The sequence below is a fragment of the Tachypleus tridentatus genome, chromosome 3, assembly GCF_004210375.1.
Source record: "Tachypleus tridentatus isolate NWPU-2018 chromosome 3, ASM421037v1, whole genome shotgun sequence".
Classification (NCBI taxonomy): Eukaryota; Metazoa; Arthropoda; class Merostomata; order Xiphosura; family Limulidae; genus Tachypleus; species Tachypleus tridentatus.
Genome location: NC_134827.1, coordinates 69,644,996 through 69,662,044, shown reverse-complemented (window position 1 = coordinate 69,662,044; position 17,049 = coordinate 69,644,996). Strand labels below are relative to the sequence as shown.

Sequence of the window (17,049 nt, the reverse complement as noted above, 5' to 3'; positions counted from 1 at the left end):
AATGCAAAAGAAGTCTAGCCAAAATATTCAGAAGTTTACGTTTCTTACTGCGTCAATGTTTGGCCCGGCATGGCCAAGCGTATTAAGGCGTGCGACTCGTAATCTGAGGGTCGCGGGTTCGCATCCCGGTCGCGCCAAACATGCTCGCCCTCTCAGCCGTGGGGGCGTTATAATGTGACGGTCAATCCCACTATTCGTTTGTAAAAGAGTAGCTGGTGGGTGGTGATGACTAGCTGCCTTCCCTCTGGTCTTACACTGCTAAATTAGGGATGGCTAGCACAGATAGCCTTCGAGTAGCTTTGTGCGAAATTCAAAAACAAACAAACAAAAAAGCGTCAAGGTTTAGCATTAAGTGGACATACTGATACGGAGGGGAACTTCCTGCAGTTAATGAAGCTCCTGAAAGATGAAGATCCTGAGTTGACGGCCTACTTCTCAAAGAAAACCACATTCACATCACCCCAGGCTCAGAATGAAATAATTGAGATGTTCAGCCATCAAATACTGAGGAACATAGAACACGGAGTGCAGCAAAGTAAAATCTTTGCATTAATGGTTGATGGCACTCAAGATGCTACAGGTGCCGAACAGGAAGCAATATGTGTATGATACGCAGATGAGAACTTTTACGTCCATGAGATAGTTCTTGGTTTGTACAGCGTTTCCAATACAACTAGTGAAACAATATCCTCGATTATACTTGATGTACTGACGAGACTCAATTTACCACTGTCAGGATTAAGAACACAAACTTATGATGGAGCCGCTAACATGAGTGGTGTGTACAATGGATACCAAGCAAAAATAAAAGAAAAGCAACCGTCAGCTTTGTTTTTTCACTGCGGAGCACTCAAGGCTAATTTAATAATGCAACATGCAATTGAAGCTTGTGAATGTGTTCGAGATTCTATCCAGCGGATACATGAACTTAGTGTATTGCTAAGAGGTCAGGCAAATACAAAACAATCTTTGAAAATATTGTATCGTCAGACAGCCACAATGGTCCAGTTAAATACATCCGCCCACTGTGTCCAACACGCTGGTTTTGCCGCCTATCTGTAATTACATGTGCTAATGATCACTATAGTGACATTGTTGATTCTTTGTCTGAATTAACAAATGAAAAATCAGATGTAGCAGTGAAAGCACGAGGTCTGCTGGACAGATTTGACAAAGGAAAGAGAGTTTTAGGATTGTTGATGGCTCAGCGTCCATTAGCTGCATTAGAGGAACTAAATCCGGGCATTCCAAGCAAAATCAGCGACAGTATCTGGCATGATTGAAGCATCTACAATGACAGTTGAGCTATTGCAGGTATTGCGAACAGAGGAAAATTACAACAAGATATTTGATGAAGCTGAGAAAAAGGTTACTTCCCTAGATCTGGTGCCTATTGAACTACCACGCATTCGCAGACCCCCCCCCCCCAGAAGGATCACAGGTGATGGCTCAGCACATCATTCTGCAACAGCTAGAGATTACTACAGAAGCCAATATTTTGAATTTTTGGACGCATCTGACCACTAGATTCAATGCAGACAACAATGACGTGAGGCAATATCTGGCACTTGAGAACATGATCACATCTGGCAAGATTGACAACTCGGTTATAAACTTCTATCCAGAAATCTCTGCACAACGGCTCGAGTTTCAGTTGCCCATGTTCAAGGGAAGAGCGAAAGCAGTATCTCTGAAAGGTGCGAAGGATGCTTACTGTACAATGCATGAAACAAGCCAGCAGGTGTTTAGTGAAGTGTTTCTTCTCATGAAAATTCTGCTTGTATGTCCAGTATCCAGCTGCGAATGTGAACGCAGGTTTTCTGTATTAAGACGGTTGAAGACGCGGTTAAGGTCAACTATGTCTCAGTGCTGCCTCAACCATGTGGCAGTTTGTTACACTCACAAAGGTGAGGTCGACAAGATAAATATAGAAGAGCTTATGAAAGAATTCATAAACAGATCATCATAAAGGAGGTCTACGTTTGGGAACATGTAGACTAGAGGAATAAATGAACCTTAATTCAATGAAAAGTATATATAATTATGTGCTACATTGTATTGATGTGTAATTTTTCAAGAGTTCGCAAAAACATTTTAATTATTTTTATCAAACAACATGAACAGTTTTGCAGTAGATATAACTTATCAAGGGTAATTACTAATTTTATTAATATTTGAAAACGTAATTCATGCAATGAAAGTTATTAGTAACCTTGTCAAGTATAATGGCCATCTTTTATACTGTGCAGTGTGCAGGAATAAATTCATGTGGCCATTAATTTGTGACACATTTGTCTTTATTCTATTAACATTTTGAAAACTGTTCACAACACCTCACTTATACAAACCTACATGGAAACCTTGAAGTATCGTGGCAACAAGATTACTCTGTGACTGCATGTTTACAGCTTTCAGGTTCACGTAATCAGAGATTACCAATTTAAAATTGGTATATAAAACTTTCCTATACAAGTAATAAATAATAAATAGTCGTTTCTAATTTTGAAGTGATAGACCAGAGGAAAGACAGGTTGTCAATATGAGCCACTGACAACTCTTGAGCTATTCTTTATCAGCTAAACATGGTATAGACTACAACAGTACTAAGTCTTCCACTTTATCGTCCAAAGGATGCCACCGCAGTGGGAGGTAGGGTAAAGAGAGTAATGTCAAAGATTAGGAGATCAGAGTTCCAATTTTGCCCAGTCAAAGGGTGGACATGTGAGAAGTGACGTCACTGAAGATAAAGATGCCATAGTTCCATTTCTGCCGCCATCATAGGCGGACATATGTCAAGAAATTCCACCAAGGAGTGTGTTGTTAGGGTCGCGTTGCTGGACTGCTATGACAGGGCAGATGATCGTAATTAATATACAGAATAGGTTTCTAGGCAGCCATAAATCACTAATTAAATAAATCATTCAAAAAGGGGTGCTTAAGCCTAATTCAGTAAATCTCATTTGTAATTAATTCATCCTTAAAAGGATGCTTAAATTTAATTCATCACTTCATTAAATTTCTTGTCCTAAAAGGACTACATCTTACTCAATCAAGTGATTAATGATTTTCAGCCAAAAAATATTTAATATAACATACTAGTTATATACATTTTACCATGCACACAATACATATCTGTAGGTTTAAGTCACACTAAAATATCATACAATATTTAAAACCTTGACTTTACATATCTTACACATTAAATAAAACGTTTATTATTAACACTTTTACTAATTTGGGTCTACGAAATAAAATAATTTACACAGGTTTTACATATATTTAATCACCATTGTTACCGTATAATATTAACAAATATACTGTGACAGTACTTCTGCAAACTATCAACGTCTAAATTTAATTATTATAAAATTCATTATCTGTAATAAAAAATAATAAATGATTGACTTACTCTATCTGTCAGTTTTCTAAATAAATTATCGCCTCCAAATACACACAAAACTTGTGAAAGTATAAAATAATTTATAAACTGTCATAGCTTCTTTCATAAATTAACAACATACTGGCTACTATTCTTTAAAACAGTAGAAGTTTTAGATTGTCTATAAAGAAACATACATACAAATTTCTACATTTCATTTCTATTATACATTCACAAGACTAATAAACAGATGCCTGTTTAACATTTACTTCATACATAAGAAAGTATTGTGACAGCACGTGATCAAATGTGAAGCTTTCTTCTACGCAACCTTGGAGATACTGACATTACCAACACACAGTTTATCAAGGGCGACCCATTCAAATGTCAGTTCTGAGTTGATCAATGTGTGTAGTTTGTGAAGTAAGTACGGTGTTGCATTGTAGAAGCAGAGCAGAGTTTGACAAAAACACACCAGTTCAAAGAAGTAAAGCATGATAGTCCAAGTTGTTTGACATTCAAGGCTACTTATAAATCATAGGATTAGAATGACAAAGTCTATTTGCAATAACGGAATATCTAGTCCAAGGGCCATGTGATTAAAGATTATTAACAATCCAGTATTTATAATAAAAACAGTTCCTATAATGATTTTATAATAATAAACTCTAATTAATATTCACTTTACTCAATTAATCAGTTTTATTTTAGAAATTGCACAAAACATTTGAAAACTAAATCTGTCATGCACTTTACTTAATTTAAAACTGAACTTCAGTATACAAATCAAGACTTTCAAATAGTCAAACATTAGGGAATAATTAATTGTTTACCTCATGTAATAGTGTAAATAAAACAAATCTATTAGACATAAATAGACAAGAAATGCACCAAAAATCGTTTACACAAAACAATTTAGAAATTCTATTCAATTTTTCAAGTTTCTTGCGATAAAAGAAAATGTAGCCTTTGTTTCAAGTTTTATAAAGACAGTATTTTTACAATCCAAATAAACTGTGACGTCCATTATACTATGTTATATATTATACTGTGTATAACTCACGGTTGTTGTTTAAAGATAACATGCAGTGTTAGATACATAACTTTAACGTCCCGAAAGTGTAATCATTTAAGCATGTAAGAAATACTGGTATTGTCCATTTTACTGTTATTATCTGACAGTATAATATCCTGAAATGTATATGGATTAAATTATTTTTCGTACAAGTTAGTGTGCAGTCTTTGTTTACTTCTGATGTTACTTAGTAAAATCAATTTGTTTAGAATAAAATGATAATTCGTATTCTATTTAAAGGTGTGAACGTTTAAATGATTATTCAATACCCAGCATAGATTATTATATAATGCAGAAAGTAGTTAAATTCAATAGAGGAAACTGTTAATGCAAGTTGTGGTTAGTTTGAATCAGGAGGTATTTGTAGGTAGTATGCCTTGAATACAGCAATGTGCATTTTCACATCTCATCTAGGAGAAAATGCCATATCCACTAGGGAACTGAGGCACAATTATAACATCACAAAAGTAGAAGAAAATATTGGAAAGTCATAAAGGGAAGTCACTGTCAAGTGGATGAACGTTGTGTGGAGAAAGCTGTGGCCTGACCAAATATATTACTGATTATTTGAACCCAGTATGTCTCAAATTCACAACAACGTTATACAAGTTGCACAACAGGCTGGTTTCAAAAAAGTTAATGAGGATGATATGGAGTAGTTAACTGAATTATTATGGGATGAGTTTAACAAACGAAAATCTCATAGAGCTGGTCCAACAGGCAGAAGACATGTTTGACAGGAATGCTGTTGAAGAGACTCTCACCAGAGTTCTTACATGCAAAGTGCTATCAGACATCTTTTATTTCTTTTCAAATAATGAATAACAATGACTAGCTATACCAGCCTGTCAACCCAACACAAACATTTTTTTGGTTATGGCAAGGTATTAGGCCTAACTCGTAATCTATTGGTTGTTGTTTTTTGTTGTTTTTGAATTGAGCACAAAGCCACGCAATGGGCTATCTGTGCTGTGCCCATCGTGGGTATCGAAACCCGGATTTTAGTGTTGTAAGTCTACATACATACCGCTGAGCCACTGGAGGACAATCAATTGGTGAGAGTTTGATTTCCTGGTGATGTAGTAAATAAAACAGTTTATGTAAATACAACATAAACTACTCGTATATTTATGGAAATACATTTTTATTATTCTGTAGTCAATTATATGTTTCATTATGAGTTCAACACATTCATCTATAAATAAAAGAGTTCTATAAAAAATACATATCAGTAAAAAGAAACAATTTTATCATTCACTACTGATATAAAACTTTTGTATGTCGCTCTTTTGGGAACATTTTCACGCTCCATGTTTGGTGAAGATCAACAATATACATCGTTGCTTAGCAACTAAACTATTATATGATTGTTCTTAGGCCAACTATGATGTATATGTTTAATGCTTAATATTCATTTTAATTTGTTAAAGAGGTTTGTTTTTAATTATTTTTGCTAATTTCTGTGATATAACCTAAAATAGTTTAATTCACAAGTTTTATGACAACGAATTGTAGCCAAAAGCAAAACAAAATTTACCAAGTAGTGTTTATGGATTAGGCCAAATTTTTAGATTACAAACAGGTCTACTATTACTAGCGTTATAGAATTAGTGTTTAGAAAGCTTTAAGTAGTAAATAAACGTTAATATTATTTTGGTATTTCAACATATATATTACCTCCTTGGCCTTAAAATATAAATAAGAAAAAAAAAGGTTTATAATTACTAAATAACTTTTATTCTTTGTACAATTGAAAGCATTGAAAATTTGTGTCAATGTTTAAAAAGTGATTTATAAATGTTAATTAATGAACATTATTTTGATATTTAACACACGTATTATCTACCCAGCCTATAAAATTTAGAGAAACCAAACGTTTATCACTACCAAATTTCTGTTAAAAATTTGTGTTGGAATGTCTGCACTATGTTTTATACTTCCTGACCTAGAATACAGAGAAAAAGCTCAGGAGTGCCAGTCAATCATTCATCAGTGACTGCTTATCGTTTATGACGGGATTTAATATAAGTTATTCCAAATAACTGGTTGTTCTGTTAAATTTTAATTCTGTTTCTTCAAAGCTAAAGCTTTTGATGAACAAACTGCTTATCAAAATAGGTCTTATACTCAATAATTCATTTTGACACTTCCCCTTGGCATTGTAAAATATCAATAATATATTCTGATCAGTTTAACATCAAATGTTTGAAAATTTGAAACCATTTCAATAAACCAGTAAATAATCATCACTCAATTTGTTGTGCATGAAAACAGCCATAACTCTTAGGAATACCACCCACCACCTCTTTTGGGCTACTCTTTTACCATCAAATAGTGGGATTGACCATCACATTATGACATCCCCCACAGCTTAAAGGGTCAGCATATTTGTTGTGACGGAGATTCAAAGCCATGGCCTCAGATATGAGCTGAGCACCTTATCACCTGCCCAAGGATCACAACAAAACTTTTATCCTCTCTTATATTTATCTTGTTGCAATAATACTATCTAATCAAGAACACAACATACATATATAAAAAAAAGGTGAAGTAAAAAAAAAAATTCAGCATGTGACTTAAAAGAATGAACTGAAAACTGGCAGTCAATCTGGGAGCTACACTTAGTGTTCACAAGAAGTTTACAGCAAATAATTATTCATTAGTTAGTATGGCCACATTTTTGTTCAACTTTGGGCATGACAGCAGGTAAAACAAAGTTGTGATTTGTAACTCATTTTATAAAAGTGATAATTACAAATTCACTTATTTAAAACAAATTTACACCATACAAGTCAGTCATGAATCTGAAAATAGGTACAGCACTTTGACAACTACAAAGTTTTATACCTAAACGAGTTGGTAAGCCATGGTATTCTGAAAGGCCTCTTTGGTACAAGATATGGTAGATGTAATACAGTTTACATGTTATTACATATACTTTTTTATTATCAGTTTTATTATCATTAAAATTATTTAAAACTTGTAATAGTAATATTATGAAATAAAACAAGCTTAATTATTTTTTGCTTTCATTAAAGTTTTTAAAACAAGGCTTAGAATTTCTGGGGATAAACATAAAAGCTTTAGCTATTGATCTTCTTAGAAAACTATTTATTCTAAAAGACTTTTTTAAATTAAGAATGATTTTGAGAAGTAAATTTGGACAGTGTGTTCAACTTACAGACTTTATCTTCAATTTTCTTAATTTTCAGCTGTTTGTTTTAAGACAATATATCAAGTTTAAAACTTCTTTCCAACCAGAAACATTCACACAATGCTCTGACCAGGTGCTTACGGCTCTTGACAAGCAATCTGAAGATCACAGGTTCATATCCACATCCCACCAAACATGCTTACCCCTTTTAGTCCTGGAGGTGTTATAATGTGATGATCAACCCTATTATTTGTTGGTAAAAAGTAGCCTGAGAGTTGGCGGTGGGTGGTAATGATTAGCTAGCGTCCTTTTCTCTAGTCTTTCACTGCTAAATTAGGAACGGCTAAAGCAGACATCCTTTGTGTAGTTTTGGATAAAATTAAAACCAAACAACAGAAAACTCAGTCCAAAAAAATTTGTTGTCATGAATAATTAGACAATAACTTTTGTTAATAAAAACAACTTAAATAACATATTTTTGAATAAATTCACTGCACTAGTTACACATTATTTTAAACAGTATCAGTTAAATATTGTCATAATTTACCATCAAGTTATAATGGTAACAATGCAATTTTAGATAATTCATTTCACAAATTACACGTTGTTATAACTTACCACCAAGTTATAAATGTTACAATGTATTTTTGGAGAATTCATCTTATTAGTCAGATATTGTTATAGATTATCTCCAATTTATAAAAGTAACATTGTAGTTTTTGGACATTTTATCTTACCATTTAAATGTTATAATTTACCCTCAAACTTTAACAGTAACAATACTGTTTTGGACAATTCATTTTACAAGGTAAATCATGTTATAATTTACCACCAAGTTATAAAGGTAACAATATAACTGGATAAAAAACTATGGTGGTAGATTACTTAGCTTACGTCCATTTGATGATGAAATTCCCATATACTGGTGGAGGCGTATTTGTAGGCAAAGTTTAGTTTTACCAATATAGGTAGCTTTACAGCTGACAAATATGACTCACGAGAGCAGAATGAATGGGTAGTTATTTGGGTTTAAACACATTTTTAATTCTAAATGTTAATGTAAATTCCAAACACAGCTTAATTTGTGGGTAATATGTTTTGATTATTTTTTTAAATTTGATATTTGAGTTTAAACTTTGCTTGCCAATGAAAGGAGTAATAATAACTGGTGAAGAGTGTATATGTGGGTTTTTGATAGGTATTATTTTATTTGTTAAACATTTGTATGGTAGGATGTGAGAAATTAAGGGTGATACTTTTCTATTTTTTAAAAAATTGATTACACCAAGAAGTGTTTAGAATACCTAAACATAACATTCATGTACAAAGTTTGCATGTGATATGGAAGAAAACAATAACTTAGCTTTTTATAGACATTTAAATAAACAGTCTCTTTGTCACAACTGTCTACTATAAGAAAACATTAACTGTCTTATAGACTCTTTCAACAGTTTCATACCAGACTCATTCAAACATAACCTTGTTAAATCTTTTATACAAAGACTATAATATCAGTTTTAACCACTTCTGTCTTCACTCAGAAATTTTAAAAATTCACAACAGATTACAAAGTAATGGTGTCTCCTTCATTTCTTATATCCTGTCACATGGAAATTTTAAACAAATAAAATAGAACCAACCAAAAAGCCACACACTTTCTTAACATATCCACTAGTTCTTATCATTCCTTTCTTTAACAAACAACTTTTTAAACTCAAATATCAAATTTAAAAAAATAACACAATGTACCAAAATTTATACTTTTTCTTGTTCCTGGACAGAAAGTGTTATTTCCTAATTGCTTATGCCTAAATTAAATGGAAAAGACCTATTCTTTCTCTTTAAATTTTGCTTTTGTGACCTGGGAGTGTATAACGAAAACACGATGAGAGACTATATTTGGGGACTGATACGTGAAAGTGATTTATATTACAGTCGCAAATCTTGAAAAACTTCTCCCTTTTAAACATTTTTGTATAACTTTAGTATAAATACATGTAAATCTTGATTCTTATGTGTTTTTTTTCAGACCTTATGTAAATGAAAATGTGCAAATTTGCCCGTTTTTACATAGAAAATAGGTTAATTTCTAAATATCATTATCCAAGTCACAAAAGCAAAGTTTGAAGGGAATAATGGCCATTTTCTGTACTTTTACAACATAAGCAATTTAGAAATAACACACACTATCCAGGAACAAAATTTGTGTTACATAGTGCAATCAAAACATATGAGCCACAAATTAAGCTATATTTAAAACCAAAGACATTATCCACTCCTAAGTGCTCATTGATCGAATATAAATACACTTGTAGTAGCTTCAAAGCTACCTATACTGGTAAAAATACATCTCCTATAGATATTTACACAAATACCTAAAAATTTCAGAAAGAGGGGATGCAATCTGAGTAATCCATGAGAGTCTTGTATCTGATTGCACAGTGAGAATACCCCCCCTCCCAATACATTGAGGTAACAATGTAGTTTTGGAGAATTTATCTTATTTGTTAAATACGGTTATATTTTTCCACCAAACTATACATGTAACAATGCTATTTTGGACAATTTATTTAACAAGTATTGTAATTTACCATCAACTTATGAAATTAATAATGTTGTTCCTTCTCAGAGTTTTATATTGTTATTGATCAAGCCATACTTTAGACATAGTGGGTCAACAATTTTATCAACTTCATTGTAAGCTTACCTTAGATATTTGTTTACTTCTAGTACTGACAAAAGTGAAAACGCTTGATTTCTAGAAAGGACTTTTATTACATAAAACATGCTATGTGATACTTTAATAAATCATATTATTATGTTTTAGTCTCAGAAATATTAAACATTTAAAATTGAGTTCACTAACTGTTAAATATGTCAAGACAAATACTATTACTGATACATTATGCATAGATAGTAAAAACTACCCAGAAAGATTAACTTTATCATTCAGATTTCTAGGCTTTCTTGTAATGAAACAATACCTTACAACTGACAATCACGATAAAATGCAGATCTTTCATCAATGGTTGTTAGGTGGTCCATCATCTGTTGATTTAATTCATCCAAGATCTTGGAAAAGTCTGTCAACTTGTATTCATTCTTCTCAAACTCATCATCCATTGCTAAAAAACAAACTGAAATTCAATCTAGAAAACTGATGAAGTTAAATTGTATTTATTCTTGTGAAACTTTTCATCTACTGCAAAAAACAACTACATTTCACTCTATAAAATTGGTTATCAATCTACACAATGAAAATACATAAATAACAACAGGAATCATATTCCTGAAAAATGCTATTTGAGCTGCTGACCATCAGGAAGGTAACTGATCAATAGCATTCTACTCCAGCTTTTATGCTATCAGTGAACTGCATCATCGACTGTTGTATCATAATGCCTGTACATCTGATACAGTGAGAATGTTTGGCACCAACAGTTGATCCCACAACCTGCACATTGCAAGATAAGCATCCTATCTTTCAGGCCAATGTGAAAAGAATCAAATGCTGAGTTAATTTGTATTTCACAATAAAAGATCATATGTCTTACTCTATTAAGAAAGAGAGTAATTATTTTTTTATACCAAGTATAAAATAAAGAAAATATTGAAACAAAATTACCAGTCTTACAGAATTTGTTTAATATTCTAGCAGTAAAGAATATAAAGGAATGATTACAATATTCCTTTTTTGACAAATTTTATAAAAGAAAAATTGTTATTCTGGGATTTTCACATTTTTTTATAATTTGTTGTCTAACTCACTTATGTGTTTTCATAAACACTGAAAAATAAAATGTGATAAAAACAACAAGACATGCAAAATACTACAGCGGAGAAAAACAAATGATTCATTCTTCAAAATGTTCTGTGTTTTGGCTTTGTACTGTAAACATCGCCGTATAAATACTTTTCTTCACAGACAAGGAACTTTACTATCCAGATACCATACCTTGAAGTTCTTTCAACTTGCTGTTTGCTTCTTCTGCCAATTTGTTTGCTCGTTCTTTCAGTTGTTTTGCTCGTTCTTTGGCAGTGCCACTCTTTTTAGCTTTCTCAATTAAATTCTTATCTGCTTTATTGTACTTGTCTTCCAGTTCTTCAGCATCCTACATAAATAACAAACTCATGAACTTTTTAATAATTGATGTAAACAAAGTTTGTTGGCCGGGTAGAATTTTTACAGAGAACAGTGTGGATATTTGTGGTGCACACATGAAATTCTTCACTTTCAGTTGAATCATGTTAATACATACATAACTGGTAAAGAACCCTAACATCTTATATTCCAATATCAATTACAGTAAACATAATTCACAACATCAATGAACCAATGTCAGGGATCAGTACTGAAGAACAGGAGCAGAACTATGAATCACTGTAGTAACTGATGAAATTTGAGATGTGCAACAACCAGGAGGAATACAGAAACCAAAAACTGTACCAGTGTGCATACTAATGATCGATTTAGCTTGTCCTCAATGCAACTGATGATTTTGAAAGTTTTATAACAAAAAGAAGTAAAACGAAATGAAAATTTGTAGTTGTGCTGCAAGTCTATAGACTTATCCTTTTCCATCAGGGGGTCATAAACATATGTAACAGAACTATGAATTCAGCCTCGGAACCCTTAAATTTGAGGAATATAAATTATTTGAGAGAAAGAAAAATGCCTTCACCTGGTGGTGATAGGCAAAATCAAAGTTCCAACAATGTGTCAAACAAGGCTAGCTGCCCCTTCATGTAACTAATAAGAAAACTTTTCAGCATGAACTACAACTTCTGTATATAAAGAAAAAAAATGTTCTCAGACTTTTCAGCCATCAAGTAAATTACAGGCTTAAAAGCAACCAGTAAAATGTCCAAAGCATCACACACTTGCAGAACACAGAAGAGAAACAAATCTCAACAGCCTCAACCCACCACCCATCCACATGATTGCTGTGCAATACTAGATAAAGATGGGGAGACACAATTGGCTACTGTGCCAGAGAAAATACTCCAAGAATTCATGATATAATCAGCTTGCCAATTGGAATAAAAGTTTGTAAATTATTATTATTGTTGCAAAATCTACGAGATAACACAATAACATTGAAAGTAGCTCCAAATGACCATAGTACTGGGAAACCAGTTAGTGACACTTTGTTGAGAAAAAATAATAAAATTATCTGAATGAGGTGGTTTACATACAGTCCCAGGATAGAGGGCACATTGACCCAAGTAGAAAGTATAACAAGATGCATATTGCTAAAGGCAGCTGAGTGGGATATAAAAGAATGAAGCAAGTGAGAAAAAATCAGGCCAATGCTTAGATGGTCAGTTAAATAATAGCTATAAGAGGAATAAAATGTATATATTTTGGAATTATGGTGATATTACACCAATATAAATGTAGGAAGCATTTCATTGCAAGTATTTATAAAAGAATTTATCATTACTATTAAGCTAAAATCATAATAAGTAAGTATATCAAGTAATATGCCTCTAAGTGGTGCAGTAGTATTATCTGTAAACTTACAACAATAGAAACCAGATTTCCAATACCTGTGGTGGGCAGAGCACAGAAAGCCCATTGTGTAGCTTTGTGCTTAATTACAAGCAAACAAACTGAGTAATATACTTGCAATATTTATTAGTGATGTTTTCTATACATCAGGATCTTACATTGCTACCTTACTTCAGCAATAGTTCTTGGTCATTTAAGGTCAATTAAAGTGACTAGTGACCAATGAATGTTGCTTATTAATTAGCCTATTTACAGAAGTAAGGATCAAACTAAGCAAGCCACAAACATTCAAGATTGTATCATGTATTTGTTGTCAGGATTATCAACCATTTATCAAACAGTTTGTGGTAAAGGTGAGTAAATACCAGATAGAACATACAGTTACAACAGAAAGTGTTCGTACCCCTGCGTCCTGAGTGTTTTTTTTGCTCATTACTTAAAAAGTACATACTATACTTTCATTATCCTAATATATTATAAATATTATACTAACACACATCTACATAAATTTTTACTATAGTTTACTATACTTTCATTATCCTAATTGTGATACTCTTTAAGTTATGAGGGAAAACTACTCACAACATAGGGGTACGAACACTTTCTGTTGTAACTGTACTAGAATACTGAAAAGAAAGTTATGCAATATATAAACTATACAATGAACAAATGTATTTTTATTCTTCATCTGAATATCACTTACCACAGTCTCAATCAAATTATCATCAACAATTCACAGAGATTTTGATTACAAATACCTCAGTAACTGATGTGGTATTTTGTGAACAACAGACTTGTACACTTTACACATTTTGTGGATACATCTGATAAATTTGGAATGAAAGTCAGTATTTCTTCTCTAATATAAGGTACGATAGTCAATATTTATTCTCTGATACAAGGTCTGTCCACTGGACCAGCTGCGTGTATGTTAAGTTAACCAGCTCTGACTGTTGAAATTCAGACAGTTTAACAACTGGGATAAATGAATATGCACCATAATGTTCAGTTACAGTATCAGATAGAGATACAGACAGAAACCAATTAAATAAAAATTAAAATAATAGCCAAATTGATTAAATAAACAGTACATATTTTAATGTATTTCCAAACACACATATTTCTAAAACACAAAGGTAATAATTCAGCACATTCCTGCAATATTAACTTTAGAAAAAATATTCCAATGAAAAATAAGAGAAATTTAATTGAACATAATATGGACTTCAAAAGAGAATGGAATGTTTCAGGAATATTTAAAAGATACTGCTTAACTAGAAGGACTGAATATCCAGGGTACTCTTTACCTTATGAAATGCAAAATAATTTATTTTTTTTACCTCTTCTGCTTTTTTGGCCAGCCTGTCAGCAATTGATGTTTCTCGAGTAGCTTTCTGTGCATCAATTCCATTCTGTACAAACTTTTTCTTCAGGTCATCTAACTTATCTTTCAAAGCTTCCACATCATCCATAGTCTTGCTAGTGATCTCTTGAGCAGTGGCAGTTTCACTCTCAATCTAGAAATATATTTCTGAGGATCATGTCAACAATCAACAAAGTATTCTGTAACAGAAAGGCTATGTTTTAACTCCAACATGGTTAATAACTAAAAGGAAGATTATCTCAACTGTTTATATTTACATATTGTTCTTGATAAAAATAAACACCGGTTGAACCAAGTGTATCTCAGCATTCTTATATTTACATACTGTTCTCAACTTATATGTACAAGTAGGTCTAATAATTTCAACATTTATATGGTAATCTGACTTACCTGATGGATTAGATGCATGTGCTACTCTGACTTACTTGTTATACTAGATGTATGTGGTAACCTGACTTTTCTTCTTGAATGAAGGATTCAGAGCATTTGAAACTAATAATTCATATGTTTTACTCTCACAGATGGAGTTTTGGGAACGTTATCCAGCAGCTGTAGCATTATGATAATCACTTACCACGGAAGTTTAAAAAAAAATGAATTTAGTGCTAATAATGATGTTTTGGTAATTAATTATCATGATTATTTCAAAATGAAATCAAGACAATGTCACTTACAGTAATAGGCTAATCAATTAAAATAACTCTTTTAAATCAAAATGGAGACATTTTTACTTACAGTTAAACACTTATTATTATTATAAATCAAATATTACTAAAATCAGGCTTATTTTAGTTAAGAAAAAATTACAGCAGCATATACATACTAAAGCTTATTTTAACTATAACTACAACAGCATATTCTTACACTGCAATTACATTAGTCGCTTATTCCAGTGTATACATAAAAAAAACAATAAAATGCAAGCTATATGGATTTAGTAACTTATAAAGGAATGTAACTGGGAAATTATTCAATAAAATATAATAATTATATCAAGCAACTTAAAGTAGATATAGTTTGTTTTTTTTGCATTTTTTTTTAATGAGGCAAGATAGTGAAAAGCCATCTAGAAACCAAGTGATTCCTTACATAACAACTTCTAATATATACAGAAAAACCAGTACATTTTGGAAATAATGTGCTCCAACAATGGCTTTTATGTCATGTTGCTCAGCAACAAAAGTGTACAGGTTATACTTTCATGCTAAAATGGTTTCATAATACACACAATAACATAGTCATTCAGAATATATCGACTTAACCTGAAAAAAGTCAGGTACTTACACTAATTTTAGAATAATTTAATAACATTATACTTCCAGATGACTCTTAGAATATATTTACTTGTTGCATGTTTCATAACTCTTAGGCTTCTAGTTAAAAAGGTTTGAAGAACCTACTGCCCACGAATAAGTTTAAGATTCTCAAACAAGAAATGGGGAGTTAACAAGAAAGTCTAACTTTAACTGAAATATAACCATACCAAACTTAATTGAAAGAGTATGTAAATATAATTAAATAAACATCACTGGAAAGAGCATATAGACATAATTACAACAAAAATCATCTAAAACAAAGTGAAATAAAATTACAACAGAATCATTTACATGTGAAATACAATTATAATAATGCTGTAAAATTTGATGAAGGTTAAGTGTAGACTTGGTGCAACATTGTTTCATTAATACTATTAAGTCTCATGATGGTTAACTGAAAATCTTGATTTCAGTAAAAAAAAACAAAAAACCAACACACACACTATGGTTTACTTACCTGAGCTAAATCTACTTCAGCAGCTCCAATGTCTCCTTTTACAATGTCAATAGCTGCTTTAGCTCTGTCTTGAGCTTCTTTAGCCTCATCTAACAGCTGCTTTACTAACTGAGCATTACCCAAAATGCCATCTGCATTAACCCTAAACAAAAACGATGTTAAAATTTTGTCTCAACTAAAACACACAAAAACAAATTAAATCTTTATTGTTAAAATATGACCTTTAGAACAGTAGTTGATCAAGCTGAAGTTGTTTGTCTGATTTTTGTTAGTCTGTATGAAATCCATACAACAGTGTTTGTGTGGAACTTCTAAAAATTATGAGTAGTTCATATAGACCTCATCAAAATTTACATATGTGTAGTTTTAATTACTGTATACGTTATGTAAAATCATGTAAAAATTATCATTCCTGATTATGTTTATCTATATTTATATAATATTCAATACCACTAAACATACTTGGCTTCATCAGCTCTTTCCTTTAGGCCTCTAGCAAGACTTAGACCTCCTTTTGTAGCACTCAGAATGGCATCAATGTCTGTCAGACTCTTGATGGTGTCATTAATTTGTTGGGCTAGCTTCGTGATCTGATCTGGTTGGAGAGAAATCTTCAGGCCCAGACACTGGATAAAGAAAAATTAAATGACAGTTACAATGTAACTCAGTGAAACAATACTGTCTGGCCCAAATATTTACTGGTATCTCTAGTGTACTCTCAGAGTCATCATAATTGCCTCGTTTATCATAAAAAAGTTTTTTGTTACACAAT

The 17,049-nt window shown here is 32.0% G+C and overlaps 1 protein-coding gene across 6 annotated transcripts in view; it reads right to left on the bottom strand.

Annotated features, from left to right (window-relative positions):
* The window catches only part of LOC143247096 (laminin subunit beta-1-like), a 146,278-nt gene that overhangs the window by 18,563 nt on the left and 110,666 nt on the right, over positions 1 to 17,049 (bottom strand). For 4 of the 6 annotated variants that reach the window (XM_076494550.1, XM_076494552.1, XM_076494553.1 and 1 more), the window contains 5 exons: positions 16,740 to 16,903; positions 16,278 to 16,419; positions 14,461 to 14,637; positions 11,564 to 11,720; positions 10,364 to 10,733 (listed from right to left, as the gene is read on the bottom strand). In XM_076494550.1, coding sequence (XP_076350665.1) covers positions 10,594 to 10,733; positions 11,564 to 11,720; positions 14,461 to 14,637; positions 16,278 to 16,419; positions 16,740 to 16,903 — 780 coding nt within the window. In that variant the 3' untranslated portion in view covers positions 10,364 to 10,593. Of the gene's footprint in view, positions 1 to 2,179; positions 2,843 to 10,363; positions 10,734 to 11,563; positions 11,721 to 14,460; positions 14,638 to 16,277; positions 16,420 to 16,739; positions 16,904 to 17,049 lie in introns of those variants that run through there. The other 2 variants (XM_076494551.1, XR_013026369.1) reach the window with 2 other exon arrangements.